The 19,643-nt window shown below is 43.5% G+C and overlaps 1 protein-coding gene across 3 annotated transcripts in view; it reads right to left on the bottom strand.

Annotated features, from left to right (window-relative positions):
• Positions 1 to 4,906: 4,906 nt before the first annotated feature.
• SUFU (SUFU negative regulator of hedgehog signaling) overlaps positions 4,907 to 19,643 on the bottom strand; it is a 150,386-nt gene continuing 135,649 nt past the window's right edge. For 2 of the 3 annotated variants that reach the window (XM_074295460.1, XM_074295461.1), the window contains exons 10-12: positions 18,650 to 18,788; positions 7,922 to 7,990; positions 4,907 to 5,441 (exon numbers count right to left, since the gene is read on the bottom strand). In XM_074295460.1, the coding sequence (XP_074151561.1) occupies positions 5,352 to 5,441; positions 7,922 to 7,990; positions 18,650 to 18,788 (298 nt within the window). In that variant the 3' untranslated portion in view covers positions 4,907 to 5,351. The remainder of the gene's footprint in view (positions 5,442 to 7,921; positions 7,991 to 18,649; positions 18,789 to 19,643) is intronic. The other variant, XM_074295459.1, reaches the window with a different exon arrangement.

The following is a 19,643-nucleotide window of genomic DNA, read 5'->3' as shown; positions in this document are numbered from 1 at the left end:
CCCCCACCCTGGGGTGCCTTCCCCTGAAAGACTGAGATTGGGAGGAGGGCTGTGCTCAGGGCCAGACACCCACCTGTCCTTTCTCCCTGCTTCTTGCCAGAGACGATCCAGCTTAGCTCTGAGTCAGAACAGAGCATACACCCCCTCTTCCCTCCCATCACTCTAGCCTAAACTGTCAGTTCATACTTGTGCCAAGAATCTGATGTGGAAGGGCAACACCGCCCACAGAGGCAGGCACCCTTTCCCTCTGAACCTGCCCTGCTCTGTTGGGAGGCTGGAGATGATGCTGGGAAAGGACATGGTTTCAGGGGGTGATTTTGGAGCCCCGGGAGGCCCTAACAAGTATTAATTTTAGTTCCAATCCTGGGCCTAGTCCCTCCCCAGTCCCTTCTTCCTGCTGCCTTAGGGGCTGAGGGGCCCCAGCCAGGGACCTGCCCAGCAGCTCCTGGAGCTGGGCTGCCTGCTGAGTTCATCAGTAGGTCATGGGTAGAGGGGGAGGTACAAGTCTGATTGTGGGGAAGCAACTCCCCTTGCATCCTCCCATGATATGGTCAGATCCTCGAAAGGGTGACAGTAGTTAAATCACCCAATCATCATCACCTGTGCTCCAATGACTGGGGCCTGGGGTCTCTGCCCCCATGTTCATCTCCCACCCCAAAATGAGGGCACAGCCAGAGCAAAGCAATCACCAAGACAGGGTTCCTTAGGCTGAAAAAAGGTCTCAGCTGCAAAGCAGCTTAGGAATCACCTCCTTGCTCGGCCTTTCTCCTAAACTGGCTTCTGCTTAAGGGGGTGGGGACACTAGGGTAGCCCATGAGTGCTCACCAGAACCCAGGTAGGTAATAAAGGAGTGAGGAGCCCAGCTGAGTCTAGGGGGGAACTTAGTCATGATTAGGAGTCCCTTAAGCGGATCTACCATTCTTCTCATGAGTCTTCTCCCCACCTCCCACCTTGGGCAATTAGTATGGGGAATATGACTTTCTGTGAAATAGCCCACTCTACTATTCCTCATGTTTTTCTCATCATTCCTTGCCCCTTGCTTTGGATGAGGCTTTCTTCTAGGATTAAGTTTGGGCAGAGAGGTTTCCCTCCCTATTACTCTCTAGTCCTCCCCTCTCTGACCTTAGAGGAATTTATAAGCACAGAATTGGGATCTGGACAAATAATCATTTTGCATGACAGAAAAACTATCAGCTGAGTAATCCTCCCCCTACTCCTTTCCATAACCCAACAAGGCCCTGGGGGAGGGGTCTTTTCACTGCCTCTCAGGGTCATTCTCAGCTCTACTATTCCACAGCTCTGGGACACTGTGGAGCCACCTACCAATCCCCTGGGATGTAAAAAACTCAGTTTTGGCTTGGCTTCCGTTCCACCCCTGCCCAGACAGAAAGCAGCACAGGACAAGGATAGTTCTGCAAACATGTTTAATGCACTTAGATTACACTGAGGGAGAGGGGGTGGGAAGGAAACCGTTTCAGTGAGTCACTGAAAAAATTCTTACAAAAGTCCTGGCCTGCCACAGTGCCCAGGAACCAAGTCATTCTGACAATAGAAACTACTACAAAAGATTAAAAAAGCTCCGCTTAAAGCAGCTTTCAGATTTTTGTAACAAAATGAGAAGTTGCGTTACAGTCTCCTGACCCAAGGCAGGACTTAGCACTTTGGGCACAAGGTCCTCTCAGCCAGAGGAAAAGAGCCTACTTAAAAAGCAGAAAAAAGGGACTCCTTCACAGTAGAATGTCAAGAGTTCAGCTCACCACCAATCTTCAAAATTCAGGCCAAATACAGTCTTAGGTCTGTCTCTTTTCAAAAAGTGCTCTAGCTTTTCACATCCCTGAGACCTCTTTCCACTCCTCTCCATCTCATTCCTTGGGCCATCTCTTTAGAAAGAGACAAGGCAAGACCAGAGTGTTCTTAAGATAGAATATGGCCGTGTCTGAATTCCTAGAGACCCAGAGAGGTGGAGGTAAGCAATTCTGTAGCCTTTAAAGGGTAGTTGCTCAGAAGTGCTAAGTGATAATTACAAGCTTTGCCCAATTTTTTGAAAGTCTTCCTGTCCTGTCAGACTTAATTTATTCCAATCAGAGAGCCATCAGGATGAAAAGATATGGGATGCTCCCCTTTGCCAGAGGCTACCATAGAATTTCAGGCAGGAGACCACCATGGGAGAAGAAAACAGTCCTAAGTGGGACTATTGACAAATCCTTTGGAGCTGGGAAAGTTCAAGGTAGGAAAAGGAAGAAAAGATACCAGTTCAGGGTACAAGTTCTGGAGGGTTTCTGCGCGGAGGATGACTACAAAGTCCAAGGGAAAGCTGGGTCAGCAAAGAACTAGTCGATAATCCCTGTTCTATTCTTCTTGAGAATCTTGAACAAAAAAAACGATAGAGACCACCTAACTTGTAGTTCCTTTCCAACTTTCACCAACGGAATGACTAAAGCCAATACAAAGGCAACATGTACATACCATGTGTGGAAAGTACTTTGGAAAAAGGACATGAAATCCTGGACCCAAGAGGAACAATTCTTGGGATAGGAGGGATTAAGATGGGCCTGTGACCACTGATCTGCCAGATTGCCCAGTGGACTTTCTGGGTCATGTATATTCTTCCACCTTTCTACCCTGAGCTAGGCTATCCTTTATATCGCTCTCTCCATGCACCCAGGATTACCCAGGTCCCTGATACTGATAGTGAAAAACTCATTAATTCCAAACCTCCTCATGCATCACCTGGTGCTTTGGGCACCAAGGGGGAGCTCGCTCTTAAGACAACAAACCAGATTAGAACTAAGGGCGGGAGGAGAGGACTATGGGGTAGAGAAGCATTGAGCCCTGGTGGAAGGCTTGGAGTAGTGTGGGGGGAGTCAGGCTGGCAGCACCTTTCTTCCCACTCCATGTGGCAGAGAAGTGGAAGAACTTAAAAAGAGGTGGAGATGGTAGCAGCAGAGGGATTAGGGGATGAATTGGAAGCATCTCAGGGGTAAGGCTAAAATTATTCTTCCTGGAAAAATCCTGAGAAGACCAAAGAACACTGCTGGAGGCAGAGATACTAAGAAGGCAGTCAGCTAGTTGGGGTCCATGACATCCACAACCAGCTGTAAAGGGGAACATGGGATGAAGATGGAGCTCCCAGGCAACACCCACAATTTTCATGAAAGATGCTCATGCTAAAGCATTCTTAGGCCTGAGTAGATGATGCATTTGGAAAATGCAGGGGAAAATTGGTTTGTCTTCACATCTAAGATTCATTAGTAGTCCACAAGAACATATCTGGTTCACCATCAAAAAAGGGTTAGGGTTCTAAGTCTGATGTCGAGCTCTTCCCTTGAGAAGTATCAGGGCAGTCCTTTGCTTCCCTGGGCTCCAGAGGGGTTGTCATCTCTTGTGCCAGCTTTTTGGGAACCATGATCAATGTCTTGGCCTGTGGTATACTTTTCATGTTATGGAGGTGTGTGTTGGATGGTGCCAGAAATGATCCCTTAATTCCCTTAGTATCCCCCCATGGCTAAAACAGCTTCAGGGCCAGGGGTGGGCAGAACCTAAAGATGCCCTGGGAAGTCCAGAATTGGATTGGTGTCATTTCAGGTGGTGGGATATCTTGATAAAGACGCAGATCATGTAAAGTTGAGAGGTCAGGTACTTGGCGAGACAGAAAAGGATTTGTGATGGAAGAGAAAGATAAAGGGAAGGAGGGAATAGAGATAGAGAGGGAAAGAAGCCAGAGATGCAGGAAGATAGAGGCCAGGAGAAGACAAAAATATGCTAGTGGGAGAATGGCCAGAAATGCAAAGGGAGCAGCCAGAGATTCAGGGGGAAAGGGACAGAAGTGCAAGGAAAAGAGATACAGAATAAAGCAGAGCATGTTCATCATGGATAAGAAGCCAGAAATATAGTCGAAGAGGTCAGAGATGCAGGGACAAAGGAAAGAAGACAAAGGTCTAGAGGGAGAGATGAGAGGAAGAGGAAAAAATAAAGGAAATAAATGAATTTAGGAAGAAAGGAGGTGGAATGTGCTGTTTGTTGCAAAATGATAACAAGACAGATGTTGGAAATTTATTTTTCAGCTTTTTAATAAACTAGAAATTCCTAGAGCCTGGAGCTGTGGGGGCCTGAAGGTAAGATGAGATCAGAAAGAAGGGAGAAGAGAGAATGGGGACCTAAAAGGTCACACAAACCCTGAGCTAGCTGGAGGTGGGGGCGGTGCCTACAGGGGCCAAGATTCTCCTTTTCCTAGGCTGGCCCCAGTCAGAGTGAGAAGCCCACTGAGAAGGCGAGGCTGCTATCTTCTCCAAGTTTCCAAGAGTCTGGGCAGTGCTGGCTGCAGTCCTCACGCCTCACAGGCGCCGGTTTCAGGCCAAGGGGCTCCCCGAGGCTTCTAGAGCCCAACCCACCTGGCAAAGAACACAGCCTTTCCTAGTAAGGGTTGGGCCAGGGCCTAGTATCTCGTTAAGAGGGTCTCAAGTCTCCTGAGATGTAGCTTCAGCCCCATCCTACCTAGATGCCTCCTGCTTCTGAATACCTTTCCAATGGAGCCAAAATGGCTTATGAAGCTGCTGAAGAAAAGTCCCTTGGACCAAAAGGCCCTACAAAAGCTATTCGTTGGCAGGCAAACCACTAAGCACCTTCTCGTAACATGGCTGGGTAGGGGGTGTGGGAAGGAGAAAGGGTAGATATCCCCTTGCCTTTTTCCAAGAGAAGAAAATTCAACTTGAAAACCAGTTCCATTTAAAACAAAAACAGAACCAATATGCACAACAGCTTCTAGACACCTTTGTGGAGCAATTAAATACCATATGGTTTCTAAAAAATAAAATACAAAAAAAAAACAAAACAAAAAACCCAAACATACTCGGAGGAATTGTTCTGTAGCCAGGAGTAATTTGACTAACAAAAGGTTTCCAGAGTCAGGAGGAGCCAGCACATTTAATCCATGGATCTAGGGCTCTTCCCCAGACCTGCATAAAGTGGGCAAGCATAGAGGAGTGAGGTCAGAGCTTGTGGGAAAGTCAGGGGTCCTAGAGCCACATCCTCAAACCAGAACCAGAGGTGGAATGACGATATCATTAGCCACTCATTTAGTCTGAAGGGACCTGAGCTGAGCTGCAACAAGGTCTCATTCACTCCTAATGGGCCTGGAGTGGCCTGGCCCCCAATAAGAGGTGAAGTGGAGGGGAGCCGGGGCCAGGCCCTGTGTACACACCCCATTGTGGGCTGCAGTGGCTGTGCAGTAATCCTCTCTCTTTTCCTTTTATTTGCAGGAATCGTTTTTACTGCAATCATTACACTGTGGAGTCACTGGGGAGCTAGGCCGGGCTCTCATGGTCATCTGAAGGAAGGGGCCAAATTCAGGGCTAGTGCAGTGGGCTGTCAAACACTACGTCCGGCAAAATGGAGACTTTCAGTTTCTTTTCTGGCCAGCTGTATTCCTTGGGAAGTTTGAACTGTGAATAAGATAAAGACACAAAATACATACTTAGTAGAGCTTAAGAGGAAATCTTTCTGGGGTTCAAGTAAGGACAAACTAGTAGAACCAACTCAGACTTCATCTCATGCCACCCCACCTCACCTTCATCTCTCCCCAGGAGCAGAAATGAGGAAAGAAGCGCCACCTGGAAAAATGACTTCAACTTCAAATGCCAGAACCAAAGGGGGGGAGGGGCTGGAGTGAAGGAACATTTCTCCTCTGCCCAGTGCAAATATTGCTCAGAGAATGGTGACACCTGGGTTCTCATCAACTCTGGCTCCATTGTATTACTGCCTGACTCTGAATCTGAGTTTTCTTATGTGCAAAATGGGGTATTTTTTAGCTCTTCCCAATGGGTAACCCAGCCTCCAACCCCAAGCACTAAGGAGAATTCTCATTCTAATACATCAAAATCTTAGGATCATTCCTTTTCTGTGTTCTGACATCATTAACCAGAGCTGGTTATAAAGTATCCAATGTTAAGAGTCTTGAATGTTAAAGAGTCTTGGCCTTTCTGGCTATAGTAGTTTTTGCAAATGTAGGAGGTTCTTGTTGCAGATTCATCTGCCTTTGTTGCAGATGATTGAAAAAAATTCTCCAAAGAAGAAACGTCCTAGTTGGTCACCTGCCTTTCTTTTTCCATGGAGGTCACGGAGATAGTTTTTAAGGTCCCAAAAGTTTAGCTGTGCTTCTGAAGAAAAAGGCCTACCCTCTCCACCTTTCCAAGTTATCAAGTGGAAATTGTTTTCTGGGCAATAACAAAAGGATAGGTCATCTCCTCCAAATAGGAGTTTCCCCAAAACAGGGCATAATGGGGTTTTCAGGAAATTTCCAAGTAACACCACAGACTGGCCCCCCTAGGTGTCTTACTATCCTCAAGGAACTTCAAGCTAAGTGACTGCTTGGAATATAGAGAAGAGGCAAGGACTGGTAGAGGGTCAGCTTGCCCATTTCTGGGGTTGTAAGATATGAGTATGAAGCTTCTTATTCAATCCTGCCTCTTAATTAGATTAAGGAGGCCCATGTCACTGATGAGTGGGGGAGTATCGAAGGGAAGGTGAGAGAACGAGGAGGCAGGGTGTAGGGAAACAGTGGGCAGGAAAGCAAAACCAAAAAGGGTGATTTTTGGTGATCTATTTTCCTGAGCTCCCTCCCCAGAATCCCCTTCTCTCCATACCATCACGTTCTCCTTTCCCAAACACCCAACACCTACCCTCAAAGCTAAAGTTTGGCCGGGTGCTACTGTGTAAGCCCAGAAATGTTTCTGGCAGCTGTCTTTGGTCTCTCTGAATGGACAGCCCTGGAGCACAGGCCTATGCTAAGTCTCTAGGATGCTGACCCACTGTATGGGTAAAAGAAAGAATGGATTCACTTGAAGTGAGCACACCCCTGGGGCTGAGGGAAGTCACTTATTATCTATAAAGCAGTACCCTTGGGGATTTTTCCATAGACCAAAACAAAGTTTAAAAATCCTGAACTGGAGAACCATGGTACCTTCACTGCCTGGGTGAATCCCAACAACTTTTTACAGACAGAAATATTGTAGTAGAAAGGTGCCTAACAGGCTGTGCTTGGGCCCCAGACCTGGGAAAAGAAACTGGCAGATATCCTGCCTTGCCTGGACCTGAGCCCCTCAAGGAATGGTAACTGAAGGATTTTTGCTTCCCAAAGATCCCAGTTAGGAAGGGCTAAATTAGGAATTATTCTGCCTAGATGCTATGGAGGAAGAGAGACAGGCAGTATTCTCAGGGCATGTTGTTCCTGCTCTCTGATTTGATGTTAACCTGGGCATCAAAGCAAACAGAGAAGCAAATCCTTTAGAGGTGTTTTTCAGTGGGAGGGGAGAGACGAGAGAGAAAGAGGGTGGGAAGGGACTTTCCAAGATGAGGTAAGTCTCTCCAAATGAGAACACAAAAAAAGCTGAAGAAAAAAAAAAAAAAAGATTATGGGCTCTCCTGTTTTAATAAGTGTACAAAGCTCAGGCCCCCAACTTAGGCCTCTTCTCAGGGTTCTGGGGAGAAGGGTTTGTGGGGAGAGTTCACGGAGGAAGGAAGGCAATAGTCAAAGTAACTAATAGGTGGTTATTCTGACAGAAAAAGTGAGAATTCCCTAGCAGCCCACTAGTGTGCTTCCAAATGGAATACTATCTGGCAACAAACACGTGCTTTCTGTTCACAATCAGCCAGTTAACAGCAGGGGCTGGAAGAGAGTGAGCAGTAGTTTGAAAGGCTGGTCTGGCTTTTCAGTGGGGGCTGGTAACTTAGACAATTTGCAGGCATCCTTACCGTGCCCTGGGGCTGACTGATGGGGGGTGGGGTGGCTGAGGGGTAGGAGTGGGGGATGGGAAAATCAGGGGGAAAATGAAGCCATTTAACTAAGAATTCTGCCCTAACCTACCCCCCCCCCCAACCCCAATGACTGGATAAAGCTTTCATAGACTGATACAAATAGGCTTACTTCCTCTGGAGAAGTCAAATCTTCTAAGTCTTCCAGCATTCTTTCTACAAATTCTTCAGTCAACAGAATCTGGAAACAGAGAAATAGGAATTTTATGTTTTTATACTCAGGGCTTTAAGTATTATCTGCAACAGACTTTTACCTGCAATGAAGATTTGGGTCCAATTTTGTTGGTTGGAGGCCTCTCATTTCTAGCTCCCCCTTCCCTTTGTAAGGCCTGCCTATGCTCCCCCACTTCCCTTTCTTGAGAATCAATCATCTTTCCAAATGTGCTAATGGGGTGGAGAGAGTCGGGGTGTGGGAGAAACAGTGAGACTGAAAGAAGACTATCAAGAGGAATAATGGTCATGGAAGAAGGAAGACCTAGCAGAACTCGGAGTTGGCATAAGTCTGGTTTTCCAGTCACTGGCCAGTATTAGCTAGTGCTAGTGCTGGGATGTAGGTTGAAATATGGGGAAAGAAAAAGATTTTTGCTCTTTGATTCTGTGATAGTGAAAAAAAAAGATCCATAAGCTCCTTCCTCCTCTAACAAGGAAGATCTTCCTGCTGCCCTGACCCCCGTGCACCAGGATTCCGTTTCCTAGACAAAGGAAGAGAGTGGTTTAGCAGAGATAGAATGAGAGCTTGTTGGGAATCCTGTAAAAGAGGTCTGAGTTTTTGATCTGGGCTGAGTCAAGTAGCATTTCAGCTATCTTCTATTCCTACAATTCTGATTTACATATATGGTGTTCTCTAAAATTCCTTCTAGTTATAAATTTTAGGTTCGTTGCCCAGCATTCTATACATGACAAATGCATTGACATCTACTAGTTATATGGACCATCAATATGCAGGTTATCTCATCTATCAGTCACCAGGGTCCTGTCTTTTCCCATTAAAACATATCTCCTACACAAGTACCACACCCCCAACTCCCTTTTATCTCTGTTTGTATTGCTACCACCTCAGTGTCTAAGGCTGAATTAACTTTTTCCTGAACTACTGACTGCATCAGCCTCCTTGCTGTTTTTTTTTCTTGATTTCACTGTCTTTTTAGTTCATTCTCCAAAACCTACTGGATAAATTTTTCTAAAGTATTGCTCTGAATCTCCTTTTGTGGTGGGGAAAAAAACAGGAAATTGAGGGATGCCCATCAATTGGGGAATGGCTGAACAAGTTGTGGTATATAATTGTTTGTTTTTTTCCTTTGAGGCAACTGGAGTTAAGTGACTTATCCAGGGTCACAGAGCTAGGAAGTGTTAAGTGAGACCAGATAGGAACTCTGGTCTTCCTGACTTCAGGGTTGGTGCTCTATCCACTGCTCCACCTAGTTGCCCCTTATGGTATATAATTGTAATGGAATCCTAATGTGCTTTAAGAAATGACAAGCAGGATTGATTTCAGAAAAACCTGCAAAGATTTATATGAACTGATGCAAAGGGAAGGGAGAACCAGGAGAACACTGTATACATAACAGTAACTGTAAATGACTTAGCTATTCTCAGCAATATAATCCAAGACAATTCCAAAGGACTTATGATAAAAAAAATACTATCTACCCCCGGAGAAAGAAGTGATGGGAGTCTGAATGCAGATTGAAGCATACTATTTTTCTCCAGTTTTTTTTTTTGGGGGGTCTCTAGCTTCTTCACAATATAATATGGGAATGTTTTGCATGATTGTATATGCATAACCTATACTAAACTGCTTACTATGTCAGGAAAGGGGGGAGGAAAAAAGGAAAGAATTTGGAATTCAAAATTTAAAAAAGGATATTAAAATTATTTTTACATATAATTGAAAAAAATATTAAAAAATTAAGTGTTCTAACCACATCAAACCCTAAAATGATGCACTACTTTCTACCATATCAAGTCTACTTTCATCTCCTATCCTTTACTAAAGAGCACACTATTCTAAGCTAGGCAAAAGTTTCTTGTACATGCCATGCTTATTCCCATCATCATGCATACATTTATGCTATTCCCTCAAACTTTCACTTAAGTTCTGGCTTAAATGCTGCCTTCTCCAGGAAGTCTCCTCTGATTACTTCCAGCCCTCACTAACTTCTCTTTCTTTTCTGGCTTCCTACACTAATTATGACCCATATCACAGAGTCTAGCAACAAAGCACATATATTACACACTATAGATATATTCACATGCATTAGTTTTAAGGGAAAGAGAAGCATGATCATGTTCTTTACTGCTGGCTTAGTCCTGCTGGTTTCTTCATAGATTGATATGTAGGAGCTTTTTGATAGGGCTGAAAGGGCTTTAGAGGTAGAATTTTTTTTTTAATTATTTTTAAAACACAGACATGGAAGGAGTCCTTCAGTATGAAAGTGTAAGAAAATGCAAAGAGTACCAGAGTGGAATGACTGACAGTGTCCATTATAGGAGAAACAGGGATCACAGTCTTAGGTGAGAAGATAATGAAACAAGCAGGTCTCTTTTGCCAGTGATTAAGAGAATAGACTGAGCCAGAGTTGGATAGCAAGGAACAGAGGGGGAAAAAATAAAGTTGGAATGATAAGGTGGATGAGCCATTCCAACTTCAGGATGTAAAGACAGTATGTCTAGATATGCTCATGAAAACACGCCACAGGAAATAAAGGGCACATCCTAAAAGAAAGTCCTGGCAGATAGGATGGAAGAACCTAAAATTCCAGAAGATTCTAAGATGCCCAGATTTTACCGTTAGGAAAGTACAATAATGGAGAGGAAAGAGAAAATGGGAAGTAAGGATTGTGGAAAGGATAACGTCTATGGGTCCCAAATGAAGAGGAATGAAGAAGAAATTGGCTGAAAAGGCACAAGATTATAGAAACTAAGTATTTTCATCATACTTTAGAGGGAAATGCTGTTCTTCTACAGGGACTGATATGTACCAGAAATGCCACATGAGACAACACTGACAAAAACTCTACTTAAGCCATGCTCTAGAGAGATTTCTTGGATAATCATTCTTTTTTTTTTTTTTCTTTTTTCCCTAGGCCCTACTTCGTTTCAGCCTGAAACTGTTCTCACAAGGGTTTATATTTAGTAATTATGTGGGGGTCCCAAACTAAACCTAACCTTTCCTAGGCATACACGGCTCTTGGTCAGTCTCATGTGAGCTCTTGCTGCATTACAGCTTCCTCATGCTTTCTAAACATGCCATTTCTGTAAAAACCCCTCATTTTTTCACAGTTCCACCCCAGCCCTCAACATCACCAGAACAAGTGGGTGGCACAAAGGTCACATTCACATTCTTATACTTCTAGTTCTGTCTTCTCAGACAAATGCTGGCATATTGCAATAATGTGCCTAAACCCCAATTAGGTGTAATTACTTCTGCTCAGTCAGACTAGGGTTACTCCCTATTCACATATGATTTCTGAAGAGAAGGACCTAGGTCAGAGTTTCCTGGAATAGCACTGCACTGGAATACTAAGGACAGAGAAAGAGGGTAATATGACTTATCACGTAGTCAGGGAGACCAGTGAGAAGTCAATTGAGAAAAACATTTCCAGTTTCCTTAACCACCCTGCAAGTCATTCTTAGCTATGCTGAAAGCTAATAAACTGCTATATGGACTCATTGGTACAAAGCAGGTTTGGTGTATGTAGATACATGTGCAGGATACTTGGTTGAAGGGAATAAAGCTATGATCTTGTTTTTAGAAAGGAAACCAACATTGGTTTATACTAAGGCTAGGGGAAAAGAGAGGAAAACAACTTATTCAATTTTTCTAGTGTTTTTACCTTTGCTCCCTCTTTTTGTTGTCACAGTGCTAATAACCGCAGGTAGTTGCTGAAAACTACACATTACTTTAAAATTGCAATTAAATTTTTTTAAAAGTACATGAGATATTCATATTAAGGGTGACATTCCCAGCAAAGAAACATGACAGTCTGTCATTGCTCTAGGCACCTTATTTAATTTCCTTTGGGAGTTAAATCTTAGCAGCTCAGATTGAACAAATATGTCCTGTTCTTTGTATATTTCAGAACTCAGCCTGGAAAATGTTAACAGATCTTATCAACAGGACACTGAAGATAGATAGCAATGATGGAGTAGCTTAGGTGCTCTCTAAAGAGTAACAGACCAACTGTTGTGATGCAACTGTGGGAAAAGTTATGTGCAGTCCTGGAGCCAAATGAGACCATTATTAGTGTGTTACATTTAGAACTGACAGTGTCTTTACTGGAGGTTGCTTTACTCTTTCATGAAGTCTGACTGTGTCCGAGAAAGGATGATAACTTTGCCTTGAACATCCTTTTCATGTCTGGGAGAAGGTAGCAAGGCAATGTATCCAAAATCATGGTCAGGATGTTCCTGACCAGGATGTTAGTTTAGGAAGTGCTCTGATTGTATAGTGCCCCTATGTTTGAGCTATTCTTCCCCCCGCCCCCCAAGAGGGAAGACACGTAAACTTATGATTGGGGAGCAGGGAGGAAATATCTCTAAACTGGAATTTCCTATATTTCCCCCCTTCTGTCCTCAGTGTTTCTGATATGTAATTGGGCAGAAGGTTAAAAACTCAAACCATACAGTGGTTTCCTAGAAGGAAACAGCAGATGCTGAAGGCTGGATCTCCTGATCCCAACTACTTGGTCTACAATTAAGGAATAAGTACAATAGAGTATTCTGCCTTCATAGTGTTGATGACTGTTATACATTCTAAACCTTGGGTGTTGAAGCTCATATGTTCAAAGAATAGATCAAACGGCCAAAGTTATCCTGATAAAAATTCCTGGTCAGAAAAAGCAAGACTTATGGTCTTGCTCTAGAGCAAAGGTACCAACACTGGCTGTAGGTGTGACGTTAAATCAGATGAAAATGTTAACTGGGAGATTTTAACAAAAACAAATAAATAAACACAATAGAACAAAGGAAATGTAATGTAATATGTAGTTTTTAAAGGTATTATGAGTATGTGCCATGCAGAGATTTTTAAATATATAGAAAGTAGCTTCCCTTTCTATTTGAGTTTGATATTACTATTCTAGAGTAAGGGCTTAAACTTTTCCCACTCTCAAACTTTTTTTCATCTGAGAAATCAGAGTATGTAGATACATAAAATAAGTATACAAAGCAAACATATACTGATAATAAACTAAAATTTTCTGATCCATACATTCAATTATGCCACCTCGTATGGGGTTATGATCCACATTCTAAGAAGCTGAGCTCTAGAGGGTAGTTTTAGGGCAGCTGAAGGGGGTGAATCAATTGTAGTTCCATCAACTTTTAAATAGTTCAGCTGTGGTAGAGGGAAGGCAGGAAAAGATTTTGTGGTTCTCAAACAGATTCAGGCCATAGACAAGGCTTCAATTCCTGGCTCTGGCCTTGTCCTGTTAGGCCAGAGGATGACATCAGCACCAATCACATGATTGGTGGCAAACTGGTTGGCTGAGAGAATAAAAGGCACCTTGCACACTCCCCATCCCTGGGAAGTTCTAGAAATGAACCAGAAAAGAAGCCACATATCTTTCATCAGTGCCTACTCTGGGCAAGCCTGACTGTGCCGGGGATCCTGGCGAGGCTGCAGGAGGGAGCACAGCTGCTGCTGATTTGACACCAATTCAAACATTTGTGGTCAATAATATTTCTGAGTCTGCAAACAGTGCCTGACAATGCCCACTCCTTCCCTCCTGTTAGACAATCCACACTTTGTCCAGGGCCTTGTTTGCTCTAAATGTTGACATGTTCTTGTTTCCCAACAAGTTTGGCTCTTTCCCTCTTCTCCCCCTTATTTCAGGAAAGGAAATGTGCTTTTTTCACTCTTCCCAGAGTCTGCCAAGGGACTGCTTTGGTACATGCAGCCATAGATGTAGGGAATATTTTAATTTGCAACACTGCAGAAGCTCCCCCAAACTCAAATTGAAGCACTCCCTATTCTCTTTCACCAGGCTTAGCCCAGGATCTTGAAAGAAGGTAGCCTAGTGGGTCTCAAGTTTCATTTCCTGTTCTCAGTAGGTGGTAGAAAGTTCACTACAGTGGTCATCAAGCTTCAAGTAGTCTGGGCTGCCTTTGCTATAAAAAAAAAATAAGATATCAACAACTGTCTAAAAAGGAGTCTAGTCTCCCCCCCACTCCTCTAGAAGTAGAAGCTAATGCTCAGATGTCCTTATTACCACAGATCTATAAGACAATCTATTGCTAGAAGAATAATTTCATGTACTTTTCTTCTCAATCCATAGTGTGGAATACTCGAAGGTTTCCAAAAAACTTATACGTGTACTATAACCTAGTTTTCCGAGAGCCAGACCACTGGGACTTTTCCAAAGTTTACCTTTTGAACCTGTAAGTTAGAGGAATAGCTAGGAATCAAAACCCAGACATCTGATTCTCCAATGTGGCCCAATACAGCAGAGTACATTTCTGTAGACACAGCAGCATCCAATTTCTAACCTTTTCCATGTGACAGACTTCCGAGTCAGTGTCTGGCGGGAGATGTTTAAAGGGGGGGGGGGACACTCATGTAATCTGCTGGGCATTCTATTACTGAAAAAGTTTTATAAAATCTTTAAATGCCAGGAAAAATATTATGTATGAGGATATGAAACCTGATTTAACCTTCTGGGCCAAGAGTTTCCTTACTTTAAATACTGACTCCTCTTTGGGCCAGGTTCTTATACAAAAACTAAGAGGGCAATATTGACAGACTTGAGGAAGGTTTGTCAATCAGTGGGATGGGAGTGGAGAGTGATACTCTAAGAATTTACAACAATTTAGAGTTGCTTCCCCTCCCCCCCAGGGATCCTGAGTGGCTGAAGAATTGACAAATAGTAAAATTGTTTCCTGCCCCTTTCCTGGTTCCAAAGTGGAACTGAAAAGTACAGCAAATGAAAGAAATGAGAATCAAGAAGGAAGCCTATCTCTCTGTAAGTTCAGCTTAAATGCTCTCTGTGGCAATGTAAAATTAGAAAAGTCTTTCACATTCCCTATCACTGTAAACACTGCTTCACTTTACTGGAACAGGCAACGAGTGGCCACCACCCTCTAGGTGTCTGGGAGAAGCAGCAGAGATAGTGTGGGGGAGCAAATATAGAACAGGGACTCAGTGTAGGCCAAGGAAGCAGCAGTCTATGGAATAGAGTGCCAAACAAGGTGGAAAGGTGAAGAGACTGGTTTTATAATGCTCTTTTCCTACCATTTCTGGAGCCTCTGAGGAGCTCCTCAGAGGGTCTAACAGTTCCTCACATCCTCTTGGCTATTTATGTCTTCTCCAAATCTTTGCTCCTTCGCCTATCTCCTTCTTCAAGGACAATGATGGGAAGATTCTCTTATAGGAGACTTCATTGTGCTTTTTTCCCAGTAGATAACAGACCTGGGCCAAGAGCCAAAGCAAGGTGCCAAGACTAGGAGAAAAAGCTTCCAAGTCTTAGAGGCTGATGCAAGAAAGCTACTCTTCAGCTCCTCCCAATTCAACCTAAGCAGCAAAGGGAGATTCACAGCCAAAAGAAAAGGTAGCTTTTACCTTTTTATTTGACACACTATGGAGGCTCTTACAGGTTCCTTAAAATGGCCTAGCCAATGTGAGAAATGTCCCCAGTTCTTTCTCAGTGTTGAGAAGATATCTGGTCTTTGGGGTGAGATGCACCTGGGGAAAGTAAGGGTCATTTACACTAAAGATTTTATAGTCCTAGGAGAGGTTAGTGTAGATTTTGCCAGGGGTGGAAGACCATTGACTATACACTCATTTATAATTGAAAGTCCAACACCCAGGAGCTCAGCAGAGTATCTGATAGGATCAGCCTGCAACAGCCAAGGTTTTTTGCAGTGAGATCTACAAACCTGAAAGTGATTATAGCTCTAGATTGCCACAATGTGAATTTGCAGTGACAGCACACAATTAAGATGTGCACTTATAAATGGTCAGACATGACAAATGATGAATGCTTGGATCTTGGGAGGACTAGGTGACTGGCTAGGAAATGGGCTAGGGAAAACTCTAAGGTTTTCCCAGGACTCCCGAGAAAGGATCAGAGAAAAGACTCATAAGCCAGAGAGTGCTTTAAGAGAGAAAGAGTACATGCCAGTCTTCCTTGGGAGCTCCCATGTGAGCAGGCCCCTGTGGCAGACTACACTAATGAGTTCAATCACACAAGCTTTTGATTAAGCAGCTCTGAGCACAGCAACTTTTATTGAAATACAGTGAGGCAGATGGGTTCATTCCCACCACTTCCCTTGAGTTCCCAGGTCAACGGCCTACTATTGGGGAGTATAGCAGTGTCAGTGAGCCCTGTGTGCCCAAACCCTGCTGAGGGGGCTGCCTATGAGTGAGTATATTGGGGGCTGGGAGAGCAAAGCACTAGTTCTCAGTGGCCAAACAAGGTCATTTCCCCTTCCTCACCTGTGGCTTTCCCAAATATGCTGGAACCTGTACTTAAGAACGGGCCATGTGGGAGTGGTCCATGGCTCCAGCCTAGCTTCACTACCACAGCTAGATCTCTGGGCTAGCTTGGGGGTGTAGCTGCGACCCAAAGTCCAAACTTAGACTGCTGTCCTGCTCATCTGGCTTTACAAAGAAAATGGAAATAGTCAGAAGTACAATCTGTGTTTCAATAGCTCCTCGATCAGAACCACCAGGGAAGTGTGGGCAATGGATGGAGGACTGAGTCCCATGACCCCCTGCAGGATAGTGGGCAGCACCTGCCTCTTCCCCTTCTTAGCCACAGAAGTGTGTTGGGGACTCTGGGCTTTATGGCCTGGAAGCTTCCCTGCTGCTAAGAAAAGGAGTGTTGGCTGAATTCTGAATACCAGTTTAGAGTCAAGGGCTCTTTCTGAAGTGTAACTGAATGAAACGTGTTCCCATGTTCAGAATACCCAAATCTATTCTCTCCCGAGAAAGTTTGTTTGAACCTTTAATACATATTAATGCTATCCTGAGGACATTTCTGCTGAGACCTGTCAGCACGCATCATCTGCTGGGAATTATGAATCATTAACTCTCAGAGGCTGGGGCTGTGCTGGTGTCACAGAGATTCTCTCCAGCACCAGGCCTCCTCCTCCCCCAGGACACACGCTCTGCCTGGTGGGGTGAGGCAGGGAGAAGAGGCCCTCCTCTTCCCATTCTCCATTGAGCAGAGAAGCTCCACTATGCTAGTAAGGGCACGAGTTGAGAGTGGGGAAGATAGGGAAGAGGAGTAGGGTGGAAGCAGACGTTTCCACTTGTGTGTGGGACTCATTTCAAGTGTTACACTTCAGGACTTTTGCTACAGTAACTACCAAAACCACATAGATAAAAATCTAATGTTACCAAGTGGGACTTTAAAAATATATTTATAACTTTATGGTTCAAAGTAATTTTGTTATGAAACAATGTAAAAATGACTGTAGAAAAAGTCAAGATAATTTATGGAACACAATATCCCTAAATTTTTACCATGGCTTGGTCTGTACAATGCAGTAGGGTGTCTTCTTTTTCCTGTTTAATTAAGGGTTAGTGGTTTTTTAGTGGGCTGGGGCAGAGAGAAGAAATTCTTTCAGCTTAGGCACCCCCCCCCACTATATTTATCAAAGAAACATTAAGGACACAGCCCTGCCTTCCTCTACCCCCAATCTTAGTTAATACTGTTTATCTCCAAAACTAGTATAGTTCCTTTTTCCTTACTGATTTACCATCAAACAAATGAGATATAATTCTCCCAGAGTTACTTCCCATATTACATAACTACGACAGCTGCCATATGCTTCATAATTTACAAAGTTCAGGTAAGATTTATGACTTTCTTTTTCTATTTGGTAAAGAGGTATGACTCTCCTTGCCCATCTCCCCTGCCATTATCAACCATTCTCCAGTGGCTCTGGAAGTATGGGAGACCAAAATAACAAGTTAAAGATAAAAGAGAAGATTTAAAGGTGGGAGGGAAGAGGAAATCGAAACATGTAATATTAAAGACCCAGCAACCTCTTACTTCCTACCCTAGCTCCTATCTGAAGCTGCTTAGAACTTATACCTCAAAAAAAAAAAAAAAAAAAAAAAAAAAAAAAAAAAAAAAAAAGAGAGAGAGAGAGAGAGAGAGAGAGAGAGAGAGAGAGAGAGAGAGAGAGAGAGAGAGAGAGAGAGAGAGAGAGAGAGAGAATAAAGCAATGAGAGCTTTCAGTACATCAAGCAGATTCCTTCCTTGATTGGCTGGACCCAAATCTAGTCATAATTGGTGCTGGAGAAAGATGGCTAATTCAGGTGTAACCCATGCCACAGAACTTGACTGTGTCTGATCTATGCTTGTGGCTTCAGAAAAAACTTAAGAGGGACTCCTGCATATGTAGGACACAAGTGATCTGTACATAAATTGAATGATGGTTCCAACATTCACTTATTTTCCCTAGCACTCTTAAAGCACAGAAAGTTCTGCTTCCCCAGATTTAAGGAGGAAGTTCAAATCTGTGAGGCTTTTGTGGAAACACATTGAACAAAGCTGGAGGGAGTCAGACAGATCAGTATAACTGTCTGGTCAAAAGCATAGGGGATTCCTATAAAGAGGTATCTGCAATACCTTTGTCTTCTAGAATACTTTTTGTTTGATGCTGGTGGTATAAGGATCATGCTCTGGTTGTTCACTAGGTAATGAAGGCTTTCTTGAAGTCACTCACAGACAATATTCTCAGGACATCTTGTGAGAAAGTGTGCCTTCCCAGTGTCTAAGAAAAACAACTTGCCATCCTCTGAAATAAGAGGCTACTGAGAACCAGAGGGGAAAAGGAAGGCTTTGGGTATTGGAAAGGAGGAAGGAAAAGAAGAAAAAGGCCTTCTCACTTGTAACCAGGGTCCATGGGCTGCATAAGGATGCTCTTCAGTGGCAAATGCACCTTCCACTCCCGTCGATACAAATGTGATGGCTGTATCCCCTGTAATACTCTTATACGTAAAGTGCCGTCCATGTAACAGTCTGCCCCTGTGAGGGACAAAAACAGAGGAAGTAAGGAGCAAGGCTTCAAGATGGTCAAATAATATTGTCTCTGAGGGCCTTTTAGCTATTGTGTTCTTGCCAAAACATCCCCCAAAAGGTTGGGAAAGAAGTGGAAAGTCAAAACATTTTTTTTCCACTTTCAGAGGCAAGAACCAAAGTCAACCTTTTGCTAGGGCTTTGAAAGATAAAACTCTTTGATATTTCTTTCAGTACCATTTTTTCTAGGTGGTTCTGAGACCTCAGAGTCATAAGACTATCAGAGATGGGAGGGCCAGCAAATAATCTGGTTTAATTCCTTTATTTTAAAGGTAAAAACTAGGGGACAACTGGATAGTACAGGTAGATAGCAATCTCCTAGAATCAGGAGGACTCGAGTTCAATTCTGGCCTAGCTGGACCTTCCTAGCTGTGTAACCTTAGGCAAATCACTTAATCTCAATTGTCTCAGCAAAAACAAAACAAAACAAAAACAAAAACAAAAACAAAAACAAAAAACCTGAAGCACAAAGCAGCAATAAGATTTTCTCAATGTCTCATGAGTGGGTAAGGAGGAAAGACTAGCTCTATGAGCCCATGTTGGCAGTCTCATCTGTTAAGTCTTTGTTGTTCATTCATTTTAGTTGTATTTGACTCTGTGTGATTCCATTTGGGGTTTTCTTCACAAAGATACTAGAGGGGTTTGCCATTTCCTTCTCTAGCTCATTTTACAAATAAGGAAACTGAGGCAAACAGGATTAAGTGATTTTCCTGGGATTCCCAGAACCAGTGTCTGAGGCCAGATTGGAACTGCTCCATCTGTTAGACCTTTCACACTGTATCTGCACCTGCCTCCCATGTTGTC

The sequence above is a fragment of the Sminthopsis crassicaudata genome, chromosome 2 (genome assembly GCF_048593235.1).
Source record: "Sminthopsis crassicaudata isolate SCR6 chromosome 2, ASM4859323v1, whole genome shotgun sequence".
Taxonomy (NCBI): domain Eukaryota; kingdom Metazoa; phylum Chordata; class Mammalia; order Dasyuromorphia; family Dasyuridae; genus Sminthopsis; species Sminthopsis crassicaudata.
This window is presented reverse-complemented; position numbering and strand designations above follow the sequence as displayed.